This window comes from Apostichopus japonicus, chromosome 20 (assembly GCF_037975245.1).
Source record: "Apostichopus japonicus isolate 1M-3 chromosome 20, ASM3797524v1, whole genome shotgun sequence".
NCBI classification, from domain to species: domain Eukaryota; kingdom Metazoa; phylum Echinodermata; class Holothuroidea; order Aspidochirotida; family Stichopodidae; genus Apostichopus; species Apostichopus japonicus.
The window spans coordinates 31162196-31188409 of record NC_092580.1 but is presented as its reverse complement, the minus strand read 5'-3'; the positions used below and the strand labels follow the sequence as shown (position 1 = coordinate 31188409).

The window sequence follows — 26214 nt, the reverse complement described above, 5'->3', positions numbered from 1 at the left end:
AGTGGTCGATTGCAATTCCAAGCAAGATGGGTATTTCATTGGAAGGCCGGTTGAGCCAAAATAATATGCTTGAGATCCAGAGGGGTCCGGGTACATTCCGCCATGATTTGATGATTCCTGGATATCGACTATCGAGCTCATTTCTGTTCTGTTTGTAAATCGAGACGATTTCCCTTGATTTCAACTAATGGTTTTGGACTTTTGGTGCCCTAAGTGCCAGTTAAATATGGGAACTTCAAGACGCACACTATGCATAAGGGGATCCCTAAAATGACAACGCATATGGCTGTTGTATATAGCATTTTTTATCTGGCAAATCTTGAGGGCGATTGTGAGTGGGATGTTGGGAGTATCATCAAAGAATATCTTTGGTATCATTCATATCAAAGATGGTATACCCTAGGAGTATAGGTCTAGTGTCTTAACTCACATCCATCTGAGGGCTGAATTACTAGACAAATAGATAGAGAGAGATTGACTGGAGGACAGGAGCCCATAGTGATTAATTAGACGACCCACGGAATACTATATGTGAGAAAGAATAGTGCATTTTGTATAGTCATAAATTAATGGAAAACTAAGACTCTGAAAAAGGGCCCTGGTGTCGGTGACATAATTTCACGGCGGGCCCGACCTGGCTCTCGACGCCATACTCCATAGGTGACTTATTCCGTTAAACGCTAGCGTACAACATCGCAAATGAATGAGTATTCCTTGAATCCTTACATTAATTATTGCTTCTGCGTATCTATCATAAAAAAAGACATCCTCGATGAAGAACAACTATTTGGTATACCGCATATAATGGACACACACCACTGCCAGAAACGTAATACAAGTACAACTTGTTGAATAATATATCACACGGTTGGTATGTAACAACACGGATCAGTACTAAGACTTAGTTACAATCTTCAGCACTTGCCATATTGTCATAATGGAGGTCATATTTGCTTTCCCAAAAGTGAAGACAATATAAGATGGGAATATGGCGGACAATGGAAAGAGTTCTGCAAACGTTGGGTTTGTAATTTGCCTAACCCGGTCTAATTTATAACTTAGTTCGAGTTAGACTAGGCGTTATGCCTATGGTATTGGTAGTGGCAGGCTACCATGGGCTAGTTCTAGGTTAAATGCCATAGCTTACAGTACCAGCCTAGCCTGTGCTTAACGTTAGGAATTCCTAAAAGTAGTGTTGTTATTGAATATGGCAGTGTACAAATCTGTCTAGAGGAGACATTATCCTTTCTGACATAATCTAGCTAGGCTAGTGCTAATGTTTAGCAGGATTTTTGTTGTATGACATATGAATTATGAGTTTAGGTTAAGGATATTTAAAGGAGCTCTATGAAGTACAAGTTGATTTTGTAGGTTAACTTAGACTAGCCTATTGGACTCAAGAGCATTTCACAAGAGGGCTCTGTCATGTATCAGATTTAATGTGTGTGATTTGTACTGTAGGATCTCTGTAAGTCTGAATAACAGCAAAGATTCTTTAAAGTGCCAAAGGTGCTAGATGGTTCGCGCATGATGAACTTGGATACTGATGCGCAAGGTGTTTGCATGACCTGTTCATGGTTCCACTAGTGCGGTTTCACCGAACGAATAAACACAAGTATATTTCCTTAAAACAATTAGCTTTCCTTGAAACTTAGAAGCATATATCAAGAGATTTCTTCATTCAATAATTATAAATGAAATTTTACATTGGCTGGCACTACTAGTATAGTCAGTATTGCAAAGTTCGGAACACAGCGAAGTTCGGACACCCCTAAGAAATACCACAATTTCACCATGACAACCTACAGGAAGAGCCAATTTCACCAAAAAGTACGTAGCTACAGTTATTTTCTCTCCGAAATGACCAGTTTGCAAGCAATTGTAATTTGTCAATGAAAGGAAACCAAAATAATATAAAACTGTTAGCAAACTGCTTATCCACTAGAGAGCCTGTGTAGGAGAATACATGTACAAAAGTAAGTTGGCCTGACGTTTCGATCCTAGCAGGATCTTCTTCAAAGGCTAAATGACAAGTAACAGTAGCAGAAGCGAAAAAACACGCACAGAATACAGATAGGTTAATGAGCATGGTGAACACAAAAAGATAGATGTAAGGGGATTAGTAGACAAGGGATGGAGAGAAGAAAGAAACCAACAGGGGAAGAGGAGAGGTAGGAGATAAACAGTGGAAGGACAAAGAGAGGATTATGGGAAGGGAGTAGAGAATAAACTGGAGAAGGACAAAGACAGAAAGGTGAGGAGAAAAAAAGGGTGGAAGAGAGCTATGAGAAGAGGAGTGAGTGGGGGGGGGGGGGATTAAAGGAAGTTATAGTTTTGGGGTGTTTTAAGCCTTAGGTGTCCGAACTTCGCAGTGTCCATGCTACTAGTAATCAACTCTGTTATGATCTGCAGTCATAAACTGCAGCATGTAAATATTTGCGTAACTAGATTCAACCAATATGACAGTTCTCTCTAGAGACTACTCACTCCAAGTTCTTATTCTGTAGGGAGTTTCTTATGTGGCTACGCTGGCTCCATGATCATTGTGCATTTATTGAAAAAAGTTTGGAGGGAGTGAATAGTGAGGCTATGTTGGCTTTGTGTTCATGGTACATGAAAAAGTTCCAAGGGAGTTTCCTGTGCATGGCTAGGTTGGCTCGGTGGTTGAGGGCTAGTATTTATTGAAAAACATGTTCGAGTATGAAGGGAACTGTGTGGCAATGCTGGCACTCTGGTCATGTGTTGTGCAATCATCTTAATGTTTATGCCGGCTACATGGTGATGCTAATAGCTGCTGGGTATATATTTTGCAAATGTGCCTCCTTGAATGTTTTTGCTGATTTTGAATACCTTTGGTTGGAATACTTGAGATAAACAGCTATGGTTTTTACAGCAGTGTAGGACAAGTGTTAAAATTAAAATTCTGATCGTTTATTGTTGCAACATATGTTTCTTTTTCTTTATTCTTGACAGGAGTAAAAATGACAAAGTAAAGCAAGAAGACAAAGCAGGAGCACCCTTGGAGCCTGTTTTCAAAGAAAACCATCTGTTTGTTTCTGTAAATGACTATCAATGGCCGATTGTCTACAGAAAGGAATATAATCTGGGATTCTTAGGTCTTGAAAAGTTGCACCCCTTCGACTCTGCGAAATGGGGCAAAATATTCAATATTCTAAAAGGTAAGTTTGGTTGTACTTACATAGTTGTGATATAGAAACACTCTAATTGATAAAGAAGTTGATGAAATTTTTAAAATGAAATCAATCAAGACATGTCTTTTTTTCTTGTGTGAACATCCTTTCTCATTTTACAAAAGTTTTCCCAAAAATGTCTAGCGTTCTAAGGGGGTTTCTGGCAAAGTTGTAATATGAACAGTGAAAAGTTTTCCTGAAGGTAATATGGGCATATAGTTTCTCCAGGTTTGAGCACAGAGAGGCAAATTATCAATATAGTAACATTCCTTCTACAATTGTAATCCTACAAGGCATATTGGAATTTTTTATCGAATTGGATTTGGGACATTCCTTTCATAGTCAATGGTTTCCCTACAAAGGGGAATGGAGCCCCCTCACCCCCTAAGCAGTGGCAATTATCCTTCAGATAAAATGTGGTAATCCTTCTTCAATACATGTGTACCTCCACCATGTATGCTTATTATTTTACATGCAAATTAATGATGTGGAAAAACTAATGAATGAAAAATGATATACTTTCTGTAAGAGTAGCTTGATGCCAGATCAAATTTACAAATGTTCAAATGCTATCAACTCACTTTCAAAAGGATTTCTTAGACGGCAAGTTGTAATTTATATCTTTTCATTGGAATATAAAAGCCAAGAATTTTTACGTTGAAGCCCAAAACATTCGCTACATTCTCTAAACACTAGAGTGCTGTTATATTAACGTATCTGTCAATGTAATGTTTGTTTGCTCTCTTTTCATGAATATGCATTAGGTCAATTAATGGTGACGGAGGACACTATAGTGAGTCCAGAGGAAGCCTTGGAGAAAGATCTCTTGGTGGTCCACGTACAGTCCTACCTGGATAGCCTTAAGGTATTTATTAATTCAATGAACCGGTGGTCACAGTATCATTATTATCAGCAACATGCCCAGTTTGATATGTTGCAGACAAATACGGCCCGGAAGAATTTGACACTGTTCATGACAACTACAAGGTTTATTAAGTAGTTTTTTTGTCGCAAGATACTGAACATTTCTGCATGCAAAACATACTATTCATTAATAATAGAATCTTGTAACACTGGCAATTTAGCAAAGCATTTTTGGTTAAGATGCTGAATGCTCAGTAATCTTTACAATCGTAGATGCCCCATGATGTGTAGATCAGTTTGTGGTTCCCATCTCATGATTATTGATGAGTGGGTTAGGCTTTACATAAAATTCTTAAAATGTCAATATCTCTTCAACAGTATGTCCGAATTAGTTCATACTTGCTATGGTGATGTAACTACATAGTAAGCATATATGCTCTTTGCAACAACAACTTTGACCTCATTAATATTCAGTTCGTGGGGGCATAATGTGAATTAGTAAAACACAGCTTGTAAATACGATATTTCATTAAGCACAAGTTGAATCAATGTCATACTTGGGAAATAGATGCTCCATGGTTGAAACTAGTAGAGGTCAAAAGAAGTCAACAGGTGTCAAAGTCTGAAAACCTTTTAAACATGATAACTCCAAAATTTAGGATACAATGAATCTGTCAATTCTCCAATGGTATGATTTGATTTTGGTAAACATAGTCTGGTCAAATTCAATTCAGTTAAGTTTGGTGAAAGAGCGTTAGAAGTCTTTAATAACACTTACAGTCATCCAGGAAAGTTCAATGAAAATTGATATGTAATATTGCTTTAAGCACACTGGAGTAGCCCTTATCCAGTTTCACCCACTAAGCTTCAAAGGGCCAACAGGTTATGTAAAACGGTGGAAAAATTAGCTCAAGGGATCAGAAGGTTATCAGTTGGTCACAAAGGTCTCAATTTGTCTCCAAATTGGCAATTTGTTTTGTGATTTAAACCAGATGACTTGTAGCTTGTCACAAAATTTTCCAAAATTAAACAATCTCAGTAGCTGCTTTCAGTGTATCATAACAAAGTCTTACAGGAATTGCATTTAGGAATTGGAATAAAATTCTGTACTGTAAAATACCCGTACCAATAAATGGTTGATATTTGGTCAACATGATAACTGATTCCTGATACCTTTCTTTATATGTTGACGCATTAGTCAATAGATAATCCTCTTCATTTATATTAACATGTATGGCTTACCACACAATGTATACGTTTAGGCATTGTAACCTTGTTCGTTTTCTGGTTATCTCTGATAAAGTAGTCCCTGAAATATTCAGTCAAGATATGTTAATTGATATAAATCCCGTTGATATGTTCTACATGCATTTAAACAGAACATTGTTTCTGGGAGTTTGCTGAATGAAGGATGCATTAGTATAGTGCAGATCATTGAATTGGCATTCCAATTTTACAAATGCAATGAATAATTTAATACACATTGTCTATTAACACATTAGCTTTATAGCACATAAACGGTAGTCTAACATGAATAGTTCATGGGTAGTATTTCGCAGCAAAAGTATTGAAAATGTAGTTAAATTGAAGAATGCACTAGTTAAAGTTACTTAGTGAAATCAACAGTGGAAATACTGACAAGGAGGAAGTTCGAAACAAGTTTATAAAGAGCAATCATGAAATATCTGACTGGAACAGGATTTGAGCCATTTGACCTCAGGATAACAAGACCCTTCTTCTACCTACTTAACTGTAGGTGTTCTATACCTTACAGTTCTGATAACAATAACTCTATGGAGAATATAGTATACCCATCCCTGCCCATCCATCCATGTAGAATTCATTTGTGTGTACTGTCACTCATCAACACATTGTTACTGTCAGACATTGCTTTACCATGGTTCTGTCTTAGAACAGAACATCATACCTCTTTGCTGATAAAAGGTATTCATGTATGTGTGCTCAAAACTTAAAAAGTGCATTCTACCACACTGTTTATAGGACAATGGTCTTTAAGTCTGTTTCTTTTTTTAAATGTCCAACATAGCAGGTCTTAAAGTGTTTTCATGTACTAATACAGGTTAGTGTATCTTGTGAGGTAATGAGCATTTATCTTTTTCATTTTTTGGCCATTGTCAGCATTACAGTACATATATTTTCATTTAGGCTAGATGGGAATGTTAAATGATAGTTGCACAAATTTATGTAGGGGGAGAATTTCTTCTTCTTTTTGGGTGGGGGGGAGGAGGGGTTTATCTGTTCTACACTTCTTCAGTACTATAGTTTGCAGATTCTTCTCTTTTTACTTGTTCTTCCTTCTATCCGTGTATTTTCTTTTCCTCTTTTCCATTCTATATTTCCTTTTCTGGATGCTAGTTTTGTATGTCCAATTGGTAATTAATGCAGTTATGATTGAGTAGTCTCCCACACTTCACTGAATGGTAGGTACGAACAGTAAACAAATTGAGCTGCAGGTATCGTATTTCAACATGGTGATAACAGGTTGTTTTTGAAATAACATAGATATTAGTTAAAGCACTTGACAACTAAGCAAGCTAAACTCATGCCAAGAACTTCTAGATTCATCATGCATTCCATCTTGATGATCTAAACAATCTCTTTTTAGGACACTATTGTGAAGTAAATAGTCATGCAAACGTGACAATGTACTCTACAATTGGGCCAAAATTCTGGCAAAATAGCACGTTGGCATGATTTTGTCATTATTTACAACACAATAATACCCAAAAAGGAATGTAGATTTAGAGATCGGTTAGTTGATGTTTATAGTGGAGTACTTAATCATAATGAGGCTTTGAAATGAAGACACCCTAAAAACAGCGATCATCAAATCCTATAAATTACAGTGTTTGCCCTAAACCAGGATCGAATTAAACCAATTTTCTCTCAGCTGGTCAAGTTTGTTTTTAGTAGTAAATGTCATCTTTATTGGCCCCAAATGTTAAGAATGGTAAAATTGCATTATTTTCATGAAAATTTGTAACAATTAGATTTCCCATTTATGTTGAGGACTTTCCGATCTAAACAAGTGGCATACCAAGAGAGGGAAACTATTTGTCCCGGCTTAAAAAATTTTCAGAGAATGCACAATTTACCTTATTGACTATCGCCTAAACAACTTCTCATTTCTTCCCTCTTGTTATTGCATGCATTTTACAGCTATTGACAGAATTCCTGAAACTTGGATTCACATCCTAGAACAAACAAAATCTTAAGTGTGATTTAGTCTCCAAAATCAAGTCAGAGCTCCCAATTTATGGGTTTTTCAAAAATATTTTATAACCATTTTCATTTTTCTCATTTTTGTGCAGGTAAATATTGGTGAGGCAGTTCCAGAGGTATACATGCATTTGTTCATTTATGTGTTGCATTAGTTTCTTGTCATTTACTTTGTAAACATAACAACATGGTGCTTCATATCCAGGATCTCTGACAAATATCAGCTTTTGTTCATTGTCAGCTGTATCTGGTTGTCACTCATCAAAATTCTGCTTACATATATACAAAATCTCAGAAAGATATGCATTATTAGAGCTCTACATTGAGCCCTGGCAAATTAATAATATTAAAAATAATATTAAATGGTACTTATAAGGCGCAAAATCTTCCGAAGAACTCAGAGAGCACATGGACAAAAGGACACACACGAAAGAAATCTATTTATCTAAGAAAATTATTTATAAACATGCTAGTTACAGAGGTGGGATCTTAACAATATACAAGTACAGTACATGCATTTATTCACTAAATTGCTTTACCTGGCTGTCTCCTGTCGATAACATTGGTTACAGAGGTGGGATTCAGAGATCATTTTTTCTGTCCATAAAGAACATAATGGTTACAGTGTTGGAATTCTCAGAGATATATTTCGCATCAGGCCGTTGGTTCGTAACATGTTCGTACGTAGGTTGCATTTACAGGACAATTTGTGATTATTCACACCTTTTAGCAGGCTGAACATATTTGTTGGTTACATTAGTGGGATTCTATCTATCTTTCTCTGACCTTAATATCCCTCATATTGATAGATTTGCTTAAGGCTTATGGCTTACAGCACAACTTTGAGCAATCCCAGTATCATGGTGTCTCCCTTTGGAAAAGAAATTACATTCAAACATTAATGTGCATCTCTGAAAAATGAGATAGATGGCACACTTTTGTTATTGTTACTTAATAGTGCTATCCTTGTGATAAAAAGTAAAAAGAAGTCAATAAAATATTAGAAGTCAGGCTTGAGCTGTTTCAACTCCTCATAAAAATATACATTGTTTCTGGAATTATAATTTAGAAACTTAATTGTGATTGTTCGTTAAGGTTAAACTTGTACACAAATAGGTTGTATTTTTAATGAAAGAAGTGAAAGACAAGGGGATTAAATATGAGAGTAGTAAAGAAAGAATGTCTGTGGCAACTGTCCCTAGTCCCAACATTACTTGAAATTTTTACTAAAACACAATTCTATGACATTGTCAGTATATGTTGTTCAAAATAGCACTTCCACAATTGCTAACAAGTGATGAACAAAGGTAGTATGATAAAGCTCCCATAAAGGCAATTTTATTGTAGTTTTATGTTTTATTGCTGGAATATATATAAAACCTCACAATATTTAATACTGTAGCAGAGGCAATGGTATATTATAATACTGTACTTGAAGGATCACTCTATAAGCCAACAAGATATATTTTGATATCAGATATATTTTGATTAGAAGTACTGTACATGTACAGTCGCAAATTGGCCCTAAGCATCTATCCTATCATGCAATAGATTTGGGGGAAATGTAGACATCAATAACAAACATTCTTTAAGTTTTTGATTGAAAAATTGTCAGTTTGATAGTTTCTACTATGATGGAAGTGAAATATTCAGTAAAATAACAGTTTCTACTTTCTACCAAGTCCGACCTAGAGGAACCTGACAAATTGGTAATTAAATGTTATGTTGATGAATATTCCAATATGTTGAAAACAGTTGGAATTGATTGTTACTTGGTTACCATATTTAAGAGGGTTGATTGGCTCTTCGTTGATGGTGTCTAGGAGATTTCTTGTAATCTTTTAATATCTGCTTTAAATATTAGTGTATTGTACTTTGGCAATGTTGAATGGCTTTGTCTGAGTTTTACCCATTGAAAAACTCTGCTGCTGAATATGCAGTTTTTGCTTTATAACCTTCAGACCAGACAGTTTGTCAGAAAAGCATTGATTCAAGACTAAATTGTTGAATTTGGTTTTGCTATTTCAGTGTTAAAACAAAGTTGTTTGCTATTTGTATAAATTTTTTTTTTTATCCCCCTTAACATTTTCCCATCTTCTCTCACAAGTTACTCTCAGTTGATATAGCAAACGTAAGTCAAAGGTTTTATGAGATAACACACTTAAATGCCCCTGTCCAAATTTTTCTTAGACAGTAAAATTTCTTTTCAAGAGATTAGGATATATGCATCATTGCATCTTAGCTGGAAAAGTTCCTATTTGGAATAAAATCATGTAATTTAGTGATTGTGAAAAGAAAAAAAGGTCTTTTTGCAGACGTCTTGCTTGAAAACTGAATGTTAAGGCTTGCACGATGTACACTGGTCAATGGCACAAAATGATGTTGATGTATTGATTCTCTGTGTCTGAAATGAAAATACAGTTACAGTGACAGTTCTGTTCTTCAAATTCAGGGAAACACTTCACTAGTTTATATTTCTAACTCCCCACCCTCCCCTCCCCTCCTAACCAAGATTTAGAAGGCTCCTTTAAATACATTCTTCAAGTTACAACTATGCTATCAAGTTTAGCTGTCGTTGAGGATATTTTGTCAAAAGGTTTTATTTGTTTACATCCACTGTTGAATAATTTTCATGAAACAGAAATATTTTCAGTTTTAGCATTCTTTGAAATAATTGCACATGCCAAATGAATAAGGAAATTAAGTTTATTTGTATTGTTGGTATGCATTCTACTGTTGTATAACACATTGATGAGCTTGGAAATTTTGTTTTGCTGCAGAGTGTCAGAAAGAGTCATTCTGGTAGAAAAACCATCCTTGCTGCCAATATTCCCCACTTTCTCCCATTCCATGTATAATTTGACTCTACCCTTCTCCTTTGCTGTGTAAAAAACACAAATGCAAGCATGTTAAAGTAAAAAAGATCAACAGGGCATGCAGCTTTAAATGCATAGTACAAAATTTCACTAAAGATAGTTATCAAGCAAACCAAACCTTTGGTGGTGGAATGCAACATTCATCTGGTAACTGCACTTTTTCTTCATCTTTTTTTAAAAAGTTTTTGACAAAAAACTTTGATTTTATTGGGATATGGAAGTACACTTTTAAGGCATATCAGCAGTAATTTGTTCTGCTTGCATCTTAGAATTCTTTTACCTGATTTTGCACTCTATAAATGTCATTAATGGATCCTGTTCTGTGCCTGGTGTTAAAGAGACAGGCCGTTTTGTACCTCCCTGGTTAAACTGTACATTTATAGTCGTTATAGAACACCACAAGTTACCTGTATATCAGCCGTAAGATTTCATGTAGATTTAACAGCGTATATCACATTAGAAATACGTCTTCATTTGAACACCCCTTCTTTGAACCTGACCTTCATGGTAGCTGTAACATTTCTTATAATTTCATCCATACTATCACGAGGCTGTTTGCAGTGATTTGTAGAATCCAACGAGTATATTATCTTCCATTACAATCTTTTCACTCTTTCCAAGGCACGTAGCTTAGTAACGAATCCACCTCTATTCATGACCAGCCAAACTGTATCTCACAGCTACGTATTTCATCAAGCTAAACATTTTGAACGAGTGCATGGTTTGCTGTGGTATAGGTGTGAACTCTTCTTAAAAGATCTGCTTTCTGCTATAAACTAGCTATATCTTTTATCCTCAACATGGTCACCTCCCTTCTGTATGTATTTTGTAACATACAGTATGTAAACCTGCCAAGGTAGGATTGATTGGAAGGTCTTAGTCTTTTCCATTTGTCAGATCTTGGTTTTAAATAAGTCACCTCTGATATCACAGTACAATGTTAGTATCCTAGCATATACTATAGAGTATAATATAGTTATTTTCATATATAGTTATACTATAGTATTATATAGTTTAGTTATTGTCATATAATATAGTATAGTATTCTATAAAGCAAGCATGTTACAATAAGTTCCACTAAATTCTTTTGTGCATGCTGTACGTTTCAGAAATGCTTGTTGATTCTTAAATGGAGCAAGATAGATGCACATTAGATATTTTAAGAAGTATTCTAAGGGTAAAAACTTATAGAAGTTATAAAGATAAATATTAACTTCTCATTTCATATGCCATTATCTGACCTTGCCTAAAACAAGATCCTAAAGTTAAAACCAAATCACATCTTTACAACTTTCCAATGGAAACATGGAATATTTTTTACATTGCAAAGTGGAGGTTTTCAAATTTGTTTACCATGAAATACTGATCATACTAAAGTTATTTTGCATCTAATCTGTCTTCAAATTTCCCAGTGGAATTTACTGTACCTTGAGCAGTAAAAATTGCAAAGACCTCCATTTCTTTGATGTTGATGAAATACTGTACATAAAAGAAGTTCTTAATTTATATTCTAGCTAACAGATAATTCCATTACTATCATGAAATGTCATTAAATTCAATGTAACATTATTTTAAAGAGTCTCTCTCAAAAGATGCCTTTGTTCAAATAAGTTTTGAACATTGCTAGTGATAAAATGATTGAATTCACTTTCACAGCACCAGACAGTATTACACCTTAATTGTTATACAAATAATGAATGGTTATGAGTGCAATAGTGCAAATATTTCATGAGTTGAAAGATGGAATGTTCCATTCAACGAGGCACAGCCGAGTTGGAAACCATTCATTATTTGTTTTATGCACTCATGCAACAGATTGTTTTGAACAGACAGGTTTCTCTGCTCTCTTACCATTGAAAAAAGTGCTACCAAAAAAGTATAACCCATGGTTCTATTTCATAGAGTGGAATAGAGCTGATTTTGCATGCAATCAACGAGCAATTGACCAATCAAATGACCAGAATACAATTAGGTGTTGTATAATGAGTGCTGTTGTGAAATGGAATAGTCTTACCTGATTATTACACAAGGATATATTTATAAATTCTGTCTGTGATCTATGCAGCACCAAATATTATATTCCCATCCTTTCAATATTGCACTCTTTCAGTTTTTTGATAAATTTTTGAGAATTTAAAACTGTTAGAGGGGGTGGGTGATATAGAGTGGGCAATGGTATGGTGATGGTTGGTTAACTACATATGCCTGTAATACTTTGACAGCCTAAAACCTAATCGTTTTGTAAGGTCATATGAGAGATACTGTCAGGTCATTCTGTTCAGTTGTATAATAAAGGCAATTCTCTTTGTTATGTTTTACCACTGAACAATAGAAAGAGGCATAGTGTGTGTTTGAAAATCCTAAATATGTAGCATTTGGTGAGAAATTTTCTATGCATTGATAAAGTCCTGTTAACGTATCATAAAGTCCTGATTTGACATTCCACAATCTTTTGAGTTTCGAAGCAGTGAGTAAATTGTATTTCTTTCTTGATTACAAACATTTGGTCAAAGGCCCCCATTTACATCAGACTGTGCTGGGTTTTAAATTTGTAACTTAAAAACTTTTAATAAGACTCGCAAGTTTAAACCTGGGATAGAGTATGGTCCAGGGAGGATCAGACTGAACGCTCGACGTTAATATTTGACACAATAATTGTTGGCATTTACTGATCAGCATTGCACATCATAGGGCTTATCGTTTTGTGCCATTTCTTCCAGTAAAGAAACCTTGAACATTCCTATTTGGCGAGCGCGAGGTCTGATACCGAGCACAGGGTCTCATGTAAACACGTGGGTGTTCAAATTCAGTTAAATGCTGAAAACCGAACGCGGGGACCAATCTGTAACGTAAACGCCGCCAAATTGTATTTCTGGAAAGAATGCTTTAAGAAGAGGAAAAAAATGCAAATTAGATATTCTAAGAGTGAAAACTTAAGGAATTTGTAATGAAATGGTATTAAAGTCTTTATTTTCTGGTCGTTTGTCAATATTACAGTGTCACTATGGCCTACAACTACATGAAGAGAAAGAGAGAGAGGGAATAATAAATGCAGTGTTAATCCTTTTCCAGCTAAAAAGTCAATTAAAGGTTCAAGATGGTATTCAGTGAATACATATTATGAACTGATAATAGAGAACAAAGCTCTGTTTTGTGCTAGAGAATTATACATTGAACATTGTCTACTTCCATGGCAACTGAAATAGAGAATTTTGTAAATACGCACATTTTTTGTTTAATCCTTCATAGGCAACTGTGATTCCTCTTGTACTGGTTACAAGTCACGATCAAACACACACGCTAGTTCTTGTAATTCATTTCCTTCATCTCAGTTTGTTGTACCGTTTGTATTCTATCCATATTACAGTGGAGTTATGCAGTAGCTGGTATAACAGAAGTACCACCGGTAGCCCTGCTCCCTAACTTTATAGTTCAGAAGAAAGTACTAAAGCCGTTGAGGTTTCAGACCGGAGGAACTATACTTGTGAGTATTATTAATTTAAAGGGATATTCCTGAGAGACTGTTCTACTATTTCTGTAAGCTTGGAAATCCCATCTCAATTAGCTGTCCCTAACTCGAGATATGGCACTTGTTTTGTTTCGATAAAGTCTTGATTAATCCCTGGGGTAGATCACATTGGGTGGTCTGTGATGTGGTATCAGCAACAGACATTGATAAAACATTCTCTGTGGTATGTTTATGTTAGTAACTAGTCAATGAAATTAAATGCGAGCCCACTTATATGGCACCTGAAGGTATCCATACATGCTTTCCCCGAGTACTGCCATTAATTTTGAGTGCAATGTTTTTGAAAGTGAAGATTGAAAAGTTGAAAATGAGATTAATATGTTAGAAGTGGTTCACCTCTTTTTTCGTTCAAAGCATGCTCATATGCTTTGTAACTTTGCATGTGCTTTGAAGACTGGTTACATTTCACGTGCGTCGGAATTACTGCTTCTAAAACAACACTTGAATTTGACTGGTCTAAACCATTCACAGCCTTCTTTATCTGTTTCATTCAGGCAAGATTTGACTTTGTTGTTGTGAACATTTGTACCTTCAAGAAAAGTAAAATTTGTACTGACTCTTGCTTGCTCTCCAGGCGGCTAAACTTGCCTTAGAAAGAGGCTGGTCAATAAACATTGGAGGAGGATTCCATCACTGCTCGAGTGCGAGAGGCGGGGGATTCTGTGCCTATGCAGATATCAGTCTCGGTATCATGTTCCTGAGAAAGATGAAGTTGATCAAGAAGGCAATGATTGTTGATCTCGACGCACATCAGGGGAACGGCCACGAACGAGACTTCATAAATATGCAAAAGGATGTGTACATATTAGACGTTTACAATAGAGAGATTTACCCACATGACGGATATGCCAAACGTAAGCAGTGTTTACTTTGTGTTCTTTTCCTCTTTGCATGTTTATGTTTTTTGGACTTTTTTTTGTAATTTTGGACTTTTCTTATTAAAACACTCTTGTCTTTTCTTGACCAGGAGGGATATCGAGAAAAGTAGAGCTGGAATCGTTCACTGGAGATGAAGAATACTTGTCGTTAGTCAAGAGGTAATGTCACGAAAATCATAAATTAGTTGAGATTTTATAAGAGTGATTGAAATTTCCAGTGTTATTGGGATTATTATAATTTAAGGCTAAAGAAGAAGACATTGCCTGGGAGGGGTTGGTGGGGGGGGATGGTGTTGTCTGCTTAGTCTTTCATTTATTGTAGAAAAGAGGCAGAAAAGAACAAAGCTACGTATAGACATGTCGAGTGAGGTGAAGCTGTCAGATGGGCAAATTTTTCTCTTACAATTACAAGCTAGAGAGAAGTGATATTGTAGGAGTGGTATTATCTTCTGAAACTTAAAAGAAGGCAAGTGACAGTAAAACTGGTATGGATATTTTTGCTCTCCCTTGAGATCAGCTGACAATGCATGCTATGGTGAAGTGAAAGGTGTAATTTTTCAGTGAAACTTTAAACTGCATTCAAAAGAGGGCAGAGAGAGGGTGAACTATACTTAAACTCAGCTTACCCTGCCTTTGATCATGGCAATCACAAGAAAGTTAAAAGATTTGTCCAGAAAGGTTTTTAATATCAATCAGAAGGCCCGGATTATTTCTACAACCTCGTAACACTTCCTAGCCATTAATCAGGCATGATCTTTTTCCGCAAATTCGTGGAATATCAGTGATTTCTTTTCTACCTCCGAAATTTACACCTCTCAATTACCGTGAATTTCTAACAACAGCCTTATATCATTTGATTCGTCGTTCGCATGTTTTCATTACCTATGGATATCCAACCTGCAGGGGGACAACAACTATTATCCTAACACACTGTAGCATAGGCAAGCTGGAGCCTATACCGCAATTTTTGCAAAGTTCCATGATTTTTGTTATCCCCAGGCTCATCACTCATTAATACAAAATAACAATATTTTTTGGGGTCATCTATCATTAACATAGTATCCCTGGAGTATTCTTTAAGTAAGATAATAAGCTATCAGTATTAATCATTACGCAGTCAGTTAACCCTGCTTACTTCTGCTTTGCTTTCATATTCAAATTTGCACCAATAAAAAGTATCTCTTCTCATATTTCTCATAAATTAGGCATCTGACTGAGGCTATAGCAGAATTCCAACCTGACATAGTGTTTTACAATGCTGGGACAGACTGTCTACAGGGGGACCCCTTAGGGAGACTATCAGTATCACCTGATGTGAGTATGATTATTTAGATGGCGGTAATCTTTAGATCAAATGGCTCATTTGGCAATAATTTTTTCCATTCATTACATCACACTTTCCATATGTGCATAAATTATATTGGTTGTAAAAGAAACATGGCCTTTCAATGGTCTGTAGATGGCAGATATCTGGTTTGGAATATAGTATTCACCTAGTTGTGAGCCTGCTGTCAGGGATAAAACAAAGTTCAGAAGACATGTCTTCCTTTAGTTTTTCTTTTGTGATTACAATATTATTCTGCTATCGACAACAGAGGAGGGAAGAGGAAGCTTACTTCTTTTAAACATGTGGCAAATTTTTTTTTGTCTGTATATACAATTTGTCATGTAGTGATCCTAGACGATTGCAACATTCGCAAAGACGCTAGGATGGCACAGCCCCTGTTTTCACATTGACATATGTGTCACCATTCCCTCACTCAAAACCCAAAATAATCACAGATTGCACCCTCCATCAACCATGTAAACACTGCTGGTGGTGATTCAATGCTCAGTTATGTCTGCTTTAAACTGAATGGACCTGCAAAATGTTAGGTACTCACCCACTGCTGGTACAAAGACTCTACTGTAAAACCAAAATGGACCAAGACATAGTTTCTGTTTTGGGCATTTCATGGATTAACCCTTTTTTTTTGCTTTTTTTTTTTTGCAGGGCATCATTCAAAGGGATGAGATGGTCTTTGAATGGGCCAGAAATAGCCACTCCATACCTATCATTATGGTCACATCTGGTGGATACCAACAGAAAACTGGTCCAATCATTGCACAGTCCATTTTGAACCTACGGGATAAGAAGCTTGTTAGCTGCGAAGCCGCAGAAGAATACATTAAAAGGTCCAGGTGAAGCCGGTCCAGGTGAAGTTGGTCCAGGTGAAGCTGGTCCAGGTGAAGTGAGAGACATACAACCGGACAGAGTGCAATATACAGTTCTATATTTTCTACTTGACTATTATTTGTGTGTAATGAAGGTCGGGTTAAAAGATGTTGACGATTTGTCAGTATTTGTTGAATATGCCTATTTTCACTGAAGGATCAGGGAGACGTTCTCAAGTTGCGTGTTACAATGAAGTAATTACTCCATTGGTGCAATTGCTACACAATGCATTGGCTGTATTTGTGTATTTTTTGTGTTGTAATACGAGAGCGGCCTTTATAGTTGTGTTATAGTAGGTGAAGAAGGTATGGAGTCATGGAAAGGTCATGCATGGCTGACAGATGCATGCATGCATGACAGATGCATGTTAAAGTTGTGAACATAGTAGAGAGTGCATGAAGACAACAAAACATGAAACTGCCAATGCTTGAGGGCACATTGGTTTGAACTAGTTATGGAAACTTTGATGAACCAGTGAGAGAGGATAAGGGTTTGGAGTGGTAGGGTGGGAAGGAGGAGGGGGGTGGTTGGATGAGAGTTCAGGGGGAGGCAGGTGATTCACTGCCATAAATACAGATACCTGTTAGGACTAGAATATGACATCTTCTTTCTCAGTGTGCTTTTTAATTTAACAAACAATGCTCCCAATCTATTGGATGGACTGTGTATGTTTGGGTAGTGGTTTCTGGGAGGATTGGTGCTGGCATAATCTTTTGTAACATATCTTAGTAAAATCTAGACGGGTTACATGAGCTTTAGGGAAGCCTTTGTAATGTATTGAGTTTCATAGCTAGTCCCATATTTTGACCTAGCCCGTCCATCCAAATTGTCCCTTAACCACTTGTCCAAGTTGTCCTGTAACCAAGTTGTCCCTTAACCAAAATGAATGGGTTTATAAGAAATATTGATTTAACGACAGGTTCATTTTTTCCTGTACTCACAGTTGCTGTCTTGCTCAAGACATATCGTTGCAATGTCCTCAAGCTTTGCTGTCACTTTTAAGTGATAACGAAATTGCCAAAGACAACTTCTGCCGGTGCCACATTCAAGATGATTTCGAACTATTACCATTATCAATGGTAAATGTTATGCTAGAACAGTAAATCTTATATTTCAAGCCCTAATAAAATATATGCGTACGGAGAAATTAGACTTGATGAATTTGTAAATTAATTCATATTTTAACTGAACATGTAAAGGTTCAAACAGTACTATTATTCAGTTTTGAAATTCAGGGAGGACAGAGGTATATATACGCAGTTAGGTCAGTGAAGCTGACAATGCATGCTAGTGTAAATATGGGGAAATTACTGATTGATAGGTGATCAAACATGTGCATTGCAATTTGCAAACATCTAATTTGACAGGTTGAACTTGAAATAATTCTATTTTCAGTGACAAATTAGAACATAATTAAAATTACCATTGAAGTACTTGTACATTTTGGCAGATGGTTTAATAGCAGATGTATGCAGCTTTTCATTTTGTAAAGATTAGTGCTGTTTCAGATTTTATGCCACTCCCCCCCCACCCCATTCCTTTTTTTCTAGAAAAGTGTTGAAGATATTTTGTTGCATCCTTGAACTAGGTCATATATATATAGTTTAATATCTTATTTTGAAATAAATAAAAATAAGCTGTTTAGGAACCACCCAGTTATAAGTTATACTTCCATGTAATGCTTCAAAGCACTTATACTGACAGTACAAGCAGTATCAATATCCTGCTTGTATTAGATATCAGGTTTAAAACTGTTTGTACTGTCAGTAGGAGAACTTTGAAGTGTGATAATGGGGAGGATATTATAAGGTGGTATTAGCATTGGAAAACTACCAATTTGGCTTGTTTAGGATAAGTCGATTTGTGAACTTGGATAAGGGTACCGTCTAGGATCATTACATGGATGGATGGGGATTCCAATGAGCTTCTGTTGACACTTGGGAAATACTAGGTCGAGCTAATCTCCAGTCGATGTGTTTGTATTATCTCTATTCTTCACACTTTAATTTTAATTCTTTGTGTATTGACCTACTGGTCAAGAATGTTAAGTCACTATTTGATTTTTTTCTCAAGTTATAGCCTGTTCTCACGTCACATTACACAAGGACATTTTTATTCCACTTTTCAGTCATCTTTGTGGTAATTCCATTATGTTGCGCCATTCTCTTTTATGCCGAAAAGTATCACATTTTCATGGAAAAGTCACTTCTCTGTAACTGTGGCTTAAACACAATTTGAATTTATATAAGATTAGGATTTTATCTAAGTAAGTTTCTTTGGTTGGGTTATGGAAGGTTGTACACATCGTTAATAGACTCCTTGGTATATTTAATTAATCGCCTGTCATTGCCTTGATGGAATTTATTTTTGTGATGTATATATTGTTATCAAGTTTTGATGGGTATATGTATTGAGAGAGATACTATAAATGGTTTTGTTTACAGTAATTACTCTGATGTGATGAATATACAACTTACACCTGTACTACCTACCTATGTTGAGAAAATATATATATTTTATTTCAATTAATGTGTTCTAAATTGTAACAAATTTTACGTTTTCTGTCATTCCACGACTGTAGAAGCACTGTGCTTTGTATACTGAGAGATAAATAACAGCTTCTATATTCATTTTCAGCACAATTTAAAATGACATGAAGAATAACAACAACAAGGGTTCAAACTTTTTCTTGTTTAATCATTGCACTAAACTGGTATACAATTTAAATTTCGGAAGAGAATAGTAATTTTAATAAGTACATTTTCAAGAGCTTTTCCAAAAGATTAAAATAATTCTGTAAAAAATCCAACAAAAGTCTTCATAACAATATTAAATAGTATATTAATATACAAACAAAATTGTGAAGAAAAAGTCTTGCAAGCAACACATATAGAATTGGGCATTTGTATAAATTCTGTTCCAGTATGAGAGCAAAGATTGAAGGGAACATAAGCAATTTATTAGAAACAGCCTCAGAGAAGTTTAAGCCATGGATTAACGACTAAAAACAAAAGGGTATTGTTTTTGACGGGCAAAGGAGAACATAAATCTTAGTGTTGTAATGAAATCAATTACTACATCATTCATACAGGACCTTTTCAAAAAATTTCCATATTTATGGATTCTCTTTTAATGATACTGAATAATAATATTGAGGGTTTATAAAGCGCAGATATATCCACTGATAACGATGCTCAAGGCCCATCACAATATTACCCTGGTCTACAATAATCAGTCAAACAGCTAATCCTCCATGGCAACAGCTAAATAGCACCCAACTGACAGTTTATCCCACAGGCTTATCTCATTTATACACCTGGGTGAAGAGAGGTAATGGAGATAAAGTGCCTTGTCCAAGGACACAATGTATAAATGATCTGGCCAGGTATTTTAACCTGCAAGCCTTAGATCACAAATCCACTCACTGCCTTAACCAATAGAACACAACACTCTCTTTTCACATTCAACATGGGCAGTTTCATATCAATACACCAGATTCATCGGAAAGAACGGTCAAGCTGGAACGTGACCCACCCGATCTATGGTCAAAACAATCGAGTTAATAGTATTAAGGCAAATAGAAAAGGTTTTTTTTTATTATCTCAATGGATATTAAACCTTACAAGCCACTTTGTTTCTCACTTCAGGTACACGATTGATACTATGGCAACTATCGATATCTTGATTAGGTTTATATATATTCCTCATAGATTCATACCCATTTTAATGCTTGTTCCAATCTTTAGAATCTTAGATTGTCTAATCTGTAGAAATTTTCAGATATGTTGCCTTTTTCCCAGTTCATTGATCACTCGTAAACAGAAACAACCTCTAACGTACAGAGCAAGCACTGCGTATAAGCACCAGAGGCTAAGCTGTAAGAAAATGCAATAACGCAACGGTAGGAAAAGAGACTGAATTACAAATAATCATAATCTGTAGAAACTTCAGATATTTTGCCTGTTTCCAGATTCGTAGATAATTAACAGAAACAATATCAACCTCTAACGTACAGAGCAAGCACTGCGTTTTGCACCAGAGGCTAAGCTGTAAGAAAACCCAACAACGCAACAGTAAGAAAGAGGGAAGGAGACCGACTTACTAATCATCATAATCTGTAGAAAATTTCAGATATTTTGCCCATTTCCTGATTCATAGATCATCATTCATTAACAGAAACAAGAATAATTGACTATAATATAATAATCATAAGTACCATGAAATGAAAGCTGATACAGTACCCACTTACATCAACAAACATAACCAAATTTACATTATTTAAATATAAAGTTATTAAATTAAATATATGATGAAATTTTATATGCATTTTTTACAATAACAGGAAAGAAAGATATCTGCTTTGCTAAAAATTATATTTCTTTTAAGTATGGTTTTATAATTAAATGGTCATCTTTTAAAACAGATTTTGTTGTGTCCCTGTGACACTACACATTAGGTTATCATGCTCTTTGAGAAAAATAAACCATTTATGAATAACCAACAGGACAAATATGTTGAGCACAACATACAAACCATGTACAGTGTAAACCTAACAGATATCAAACAGATATAAAATCATGCAAAACCGTGCAAAAATGTTAAATTATTTCAGTTCAAAGATTAACTTTGTTCAGTCTGTGTGTTAACAAGGAACCAAAAATGTAAAAAAATTGTACCCACAAGTTTATAACTAATGAGACCGATATGAAAAAACAGATGCAGGCGATCGGACAGCAGAAATGCAGGAGTAAATACCTGCCAAAAATGATTTCAATCAGCACCATGCTACCTGCACACTTAATTTTATATAATTCAATAACTTTAAATAAAAATATGAAAGACAAATAACATCAGCTTCCTTCTAGTCAGGATCGATCTAAAAACTTGTTTTAATAGCTTCATAGCTGATAATCTTCAAGTCTGCATAATAAGCGTCACAGTTCCGTGCATCCCATGTAACTAGAGAACTGCGTAACATTTTACCTTAGAGCTCGCTTCTCAGGGAGAGCCACCTCGCACGAATCAAACCTGAGTTTGCATTTACACTTGGTGATGAGTCCTTTTCAAATGTGACATTTCAAGGTTCAACCAGGTTAGCTCTCGATTGGTTTATACCCGGAAGAAAAAACAGCGATTTTCCGGGTATCGCGTGATCTACGAAGTAACCAAACCTGACTTCCTTATCTTAACTAAAGGAGCAGCTGCAGCATGAATAAACTTTCACAAAAAGAGCTTGAGGGTATAAAAAAAACATGAAAAAGATTTAAAGACACTGTATTTCTGTAAATACTGGTTGCCTATTATTGTGTTCACAATGCTTCTCTTGATTACCTTAAGAAGCACCAAATTTGGTAATAGAACCTTCCTCTCTGTTCCTGTCCTTACGATCAATAACATTGACATATATATATTGATACATATATAAATTGATATATATATATTGATATATATATACTGATACATATATATTGATATATTAGACAAAAGCAGAGAAACAAGATATGACTCATAATTGACAAATCAGGAGTACTGTTTCAGAAAATATATATATTAGAATTTTTCAGTCCCCCTGGGACCAAGTATTGCTGTATTGCCAAGTAATGCTGACCTTCGTCAGCAATACTTGGTGGTAGAATGAAAGTACTAATTGTAACACAATGATAGTGAGACACAAGGTAAGTACGAGGGGCAGAGATGGAATTAATACCAGAGAAACTATGACTACACAGTGAGCGGATTAAGGAACAAAGATTACATATGTTCGTGGAACTGGTAGTTGTTAAGGGGTCCCAAGTCTTTGTTGAGGCTGTTGATGTGAGACGTAATACGAACAATCCAATGGGTTTCTTTTTGTTTACCTTCAGATATGGATTTGAAGTTCAAGGCAATTAAAACACATTTCAGGTTTTCGAGAGATATGTCCATGATATCGAAATGTTCGGAAATGGAGAGTCCTGCAAAATTATCACAAATTGATTTGTTGTGAATATTAAAACATAACTGGACCTGAGAACCTGTTTCACCTACATAATTGCCCTCTTTGCAAAGAACACAGTAGAATATTCTACTAGTCGGTCCGTAAGAGAACTTTCTAGCACAGATCGATAACCTTGAGGTAGGTAAACTGACTCTCACAAATTGTGAACACAAGTTGAGAACGGAACGAGAGGCAACTATTGATTGCCTTTGTAACCCTCTCATCTTCCTCATGGCGATCCAGTATATATTTCTTCCTCTGCTATATCTGTGCTCCCTCTCTATCCTCTCTGGAACCGAGATGCACCCAAGACTACCTCTGAAATTCTTCTATATCTCTGGTATACCAATTAATTACTCCCTCACTATGTAGATTTTTCAAAATGTTGATCTCTCTTTGAAAGTCGTGACTTCCCTTGAAGTTGGTATATTTTTTATACTCCTTATCGTAGTAATGTTCTGTGTACTGAGCATTGAAGCCCATCCCGTAGACACTAATCTGATCGCAGCCACCGTGGAGGGCGGCAAAAAACATAACAGCTCCCGTGGATGGGCGAAATGATTTGGTTATCATCCATCTAAAGAAAAAATTGATATTTATGAAGCAGATGCATAAACTTTTGTGATACATTTATCAATGTAAAAACAGAGTCACAAGTGACAGAGCAGCAAATACCACCAACAAGATTATTATTACTTTAGATTGTGGGAGGAATGGGAGGGGGCAAGGGAAGGGAAGGGGCCTTGGAAAAGTAGGGGTGGGGAAGGAAAAGGAAATGGGTAGGGGAATAAGGGGGTGTTTAGAAGTGTGGAGAATGAGAATAAGAGAGGGTATAAAGTGACATGCTTCTTTAGTATAGTCACTACGTCACAAGTTCCAATTCATTTCGACTCAAATGATATTGAATGTAACGATACAACTGCTTGGTAAAGAAAATGTTTGCACCACCCAAAGGATCAAGATATGACAATCCTGGCTTAACTTCTTCTTCTATTTACATTCCTTGATGTTTTGGAATATAGACTGAAAATGGACAATAGTTACTCAATTTGCTGAGCTCAAACAAAGGCTCGCAAAATTATACTCATGGCAATGAAGTCATTGAATATCATTATCATTAATAAATAAAAAAGATTGAAAATTTATGCTACAAGAAATTCAACATGTTTCAGTATCTCAAAAAAAAAAAACTTTTTTTCTGGATATTAGAAGGGAAGAAAATTCTTCCTTTTTTGGAAGGTGGAGGGGGAGGGGGAAGAGAAGGGGAAGGCAAGCAGGGGGTGCAACAGAATTCTTGAGTTATTTGTTATTAGAAAAACCACGCATATAGAAGCTCCAGGTTTGCTCCTCATCAAGAAAATATCGTCCTAATCGTTACATACTATGCATAGAACCAGACGAACTGAGGTAAAAACAAAAGCAAAAAAACAGGAGGATAAAATGGACTTACACTTTCTGAATATATCTGATAAAGTCCGGATGAAATACTCTTACGTCACTAGGATCTGCCGTCAGTTTCTGTTTTGGATTGGCAGCAGTGACCACATCTCGGATATAATAATAATCCTTCAACCGACATGGTAGAAACAAATATTTTATCCCCTGCAACAGATCGAAAGTGATATAAAAATATTTATATTGTAACTCATTGTCAGATCAGATTGGGGTCCGCTACTTGGCAGACATCGCAATCTCTTTGATGTAATTATAATTTTGTTCAAATAACATTTTGTCACAAATCTTCAGATACCGTGTTTACAAGCTCGCATCACAAACTGCACACACAGACACACACGCACGCTTACACACCAACATATATGCTGATTTGACCGCACAGGATACTTGCCTGCCTAAGAGAACATAAACCAAGGGTAACAATCAAAGATATCTTCTGGCAAAACATTGTCAAGCAGACGGTTCCAGATCACAGAATTTGGTCAGGACTGAAGAATTGCCAGCTGTAGGCCTACTGGATCTAAATAACCTAATCCATCCTTGTTCAAATACTTCATACATGCAGTCATTATATATGTTTATGTATATATATATATATATATAATATAACAAATATATACATAGAGTAGGGACACACTAACATTAATAATGATACACACGTCGCTGATTACAGGTACACAAGGCTGTGTCATTTACACAAATGTCTGTATCCTTGTACTTCTTTTCGTTTGTATTATTTTGTCACATTTCAGTCCATGTTGGCACTGAGGTTACAAAAATGTGCCAAAAGTACTAAACACACATTTCATTAGATTCTGACTGTACACTTGTGTGAGTTTGCTTTTATTCTGACTTCATCTTAAGCTCTGGCATGTTCACGAAGACGATCACATTTGATTTTGCGAAAATTTTTAATGAAAAAGCTACTCAGCAAAACAAGTACTTTAACCCTACCAAAATGAGCAACAAGAATTTTGAAATTATAACTTATCTCCCCCATCGGGCACAAGTCATATCTGCTGGTGAAATTCATAGTAGTTTCTTTTCTTTGACTACTTCAGACCTCACTTTGACTTACAGTACTGATTTCGCTTAACTCCCGTTGAAAAAAAATCAACGATCGATAACAAAAGTTAAAAATCGATAAAAAAAGTTGAAAATCGGTTAATTTCGTTGACAAGATTTAGACTACTCCGGGCACGGTTGTCAACGAAGTTTCAACGAAATTTCCACGAAAGTTATCGCGATCAAAAACCGCAAAGGCAATTCTAGACATATCAAGGTTGTGACTTGCGTTGAATCCTTAGTGTAACTACAGCCGTTTTCAGACTCTACCAGAAGTTGCCGAGGAATATTACAAACGTTGCAAAAGTTTGATTGTATATAAGACGGAGTAAGTTCTGTACTAGGTGTTTGAAAAATGATTTGGCTAGGATAATAAAAACTAGTCTTGGTCGATCGTAGCAAGCACATTCTATGACTCTTAAGTTGTAGGCTAGTATTAAACTAGGATCAGTTTAAGTTAACTCACCAAGGAACGCAGTGTCAGAAAAAAAAAAAAAAAAATATCAACAATGAAACAGTCGTAGCTGGATATCAAAGAGGTCTTTATTCCCAATAAATTCCTGTGTTACTTGACGTACTACAGTACCGTTACTACAGAACCGCACTCACTTTCAAACTTTTCTGAGAGCGCATTCCGTCCAAAAAATCTCCCCGACTTCAATGCACGCAAAAAAAAAAAAAAAAAATGTTATTTTCCCCCTAACCCGTTACTGTAAGTTGCCCGCGAAAGCAGATGGACTGCCCTGGTAATTAAGGTCGCAGCCTGGGTCTGGGCTACCTATAGTATGCTGCTTACATGTGCATTCCCTACCCTGGATATCCCCACCACCAAACTTTTTTGAAAGGCTTAGTCCAATCATAAACTTGGCTTTGTCAAATTCACGCCTACCTTATGTTAATTAGCATAGTATTTATCTTCGTGGG

General features: G+C 35.8%; 2 protein-coding genes across 5 annotated transcripts in view; one reads left to right on the top strand and one right to left on the bottom strand.

Annotated features, from left to right (window-relative positions):
* Positions 1 to 510: 510 nt before the first annotated feature.
* LOC139961223 (histone deacetylase 11-like) lies at positions 511 to 19205 on the top strand. 3 transcript variants are annotated; one of them, XM_071960284.1, is made up of 9 exons: positions 511 to 531; positions 2974 to 3179; positions 3956 to 4056; positions 7388 to 7414; positions 13539 to 13655; positions 14275 to 14554; positions 14668 to 14737; positions 15784 to 15892; positions 16572 to 19205. In XM_071960284.1, coding segments are annotated over exons 1-9 (1104 nt in total). In that variant the 5' UTR covers positions 511 to 529; the 3' UTR covers positions 16764 to 19205. The 3 variants fall into 3 exon arrangements, with proteins under 3 accessions (XP_071816385.1, XP_071816383.1, XP_071816384.1); XM_071960282.1 differs by lacking the exon at positions 511 to 531 and adding an exon at positions 830 to 1023 and having other exon boundaries at positions 16572 to 19203; XM_071960283.1 differs by lacking the exons at positions 511 to 531; positions 7388 to 7414 and adding an exon at positions 830 to 1023 and having other exon boundaries at positions 16572 to 19203.
* A 268-nt stretch (positions 19206 to 19473) lies between these two features.
* Positions 19474 to 26214, bottom strand: part of LOC139961220 (alpha-N-acetylgalactosaminide alpha-2,6-sialyltransferase 1-like) — a 32218-nt gene continuing 25477 nt past the window's right edge. For both annotated transcript variants that reach the window (XM_071960278.1, XM_071960279.1), the window contains 2 exons: positions 24221 to 24372; positions 19474 to 23347 (listed from right to left, as the gene is read on the bottom strand). In XM_071960278.1, the coding sequence (XP_071816379.1) occupies positions 23083 to 23347; positions 24221 to 24372 (417 nt within the window). In that variant the 3' untranslated portion in view covers positions 19474 to 23082. The remainder of the gene's footprint in view (positions 23348 to 24220; positions 24373 to 26214) is intronic.

What these genes read in the sequence shown, in the direction of transcription:
- LOC139961223 (XM_071960282.1), top strand. Translation starts at nt 989, where the DNA reads ATGGCGGACAATGGAAAGAGTTCTGCAAACGTTGG. An exon ending in AATATTCAATATTCTAAAAG is followed by an intron (nt 3,180 to 3,955) that starts GTAAGTTTGGTT and finishes AATATGCATTAG; the next exon opens with GTCAATTAATGGTGACGGAG. An exon ending in GACTATCAGTATCACCTGAT is followed by an intron (nt 15,893 to 16,571) that starts GTGAGTATGATT and finishes TTTTTTTTGCAG; the next exon opens with GGCATCATTCAAAGGGATGA.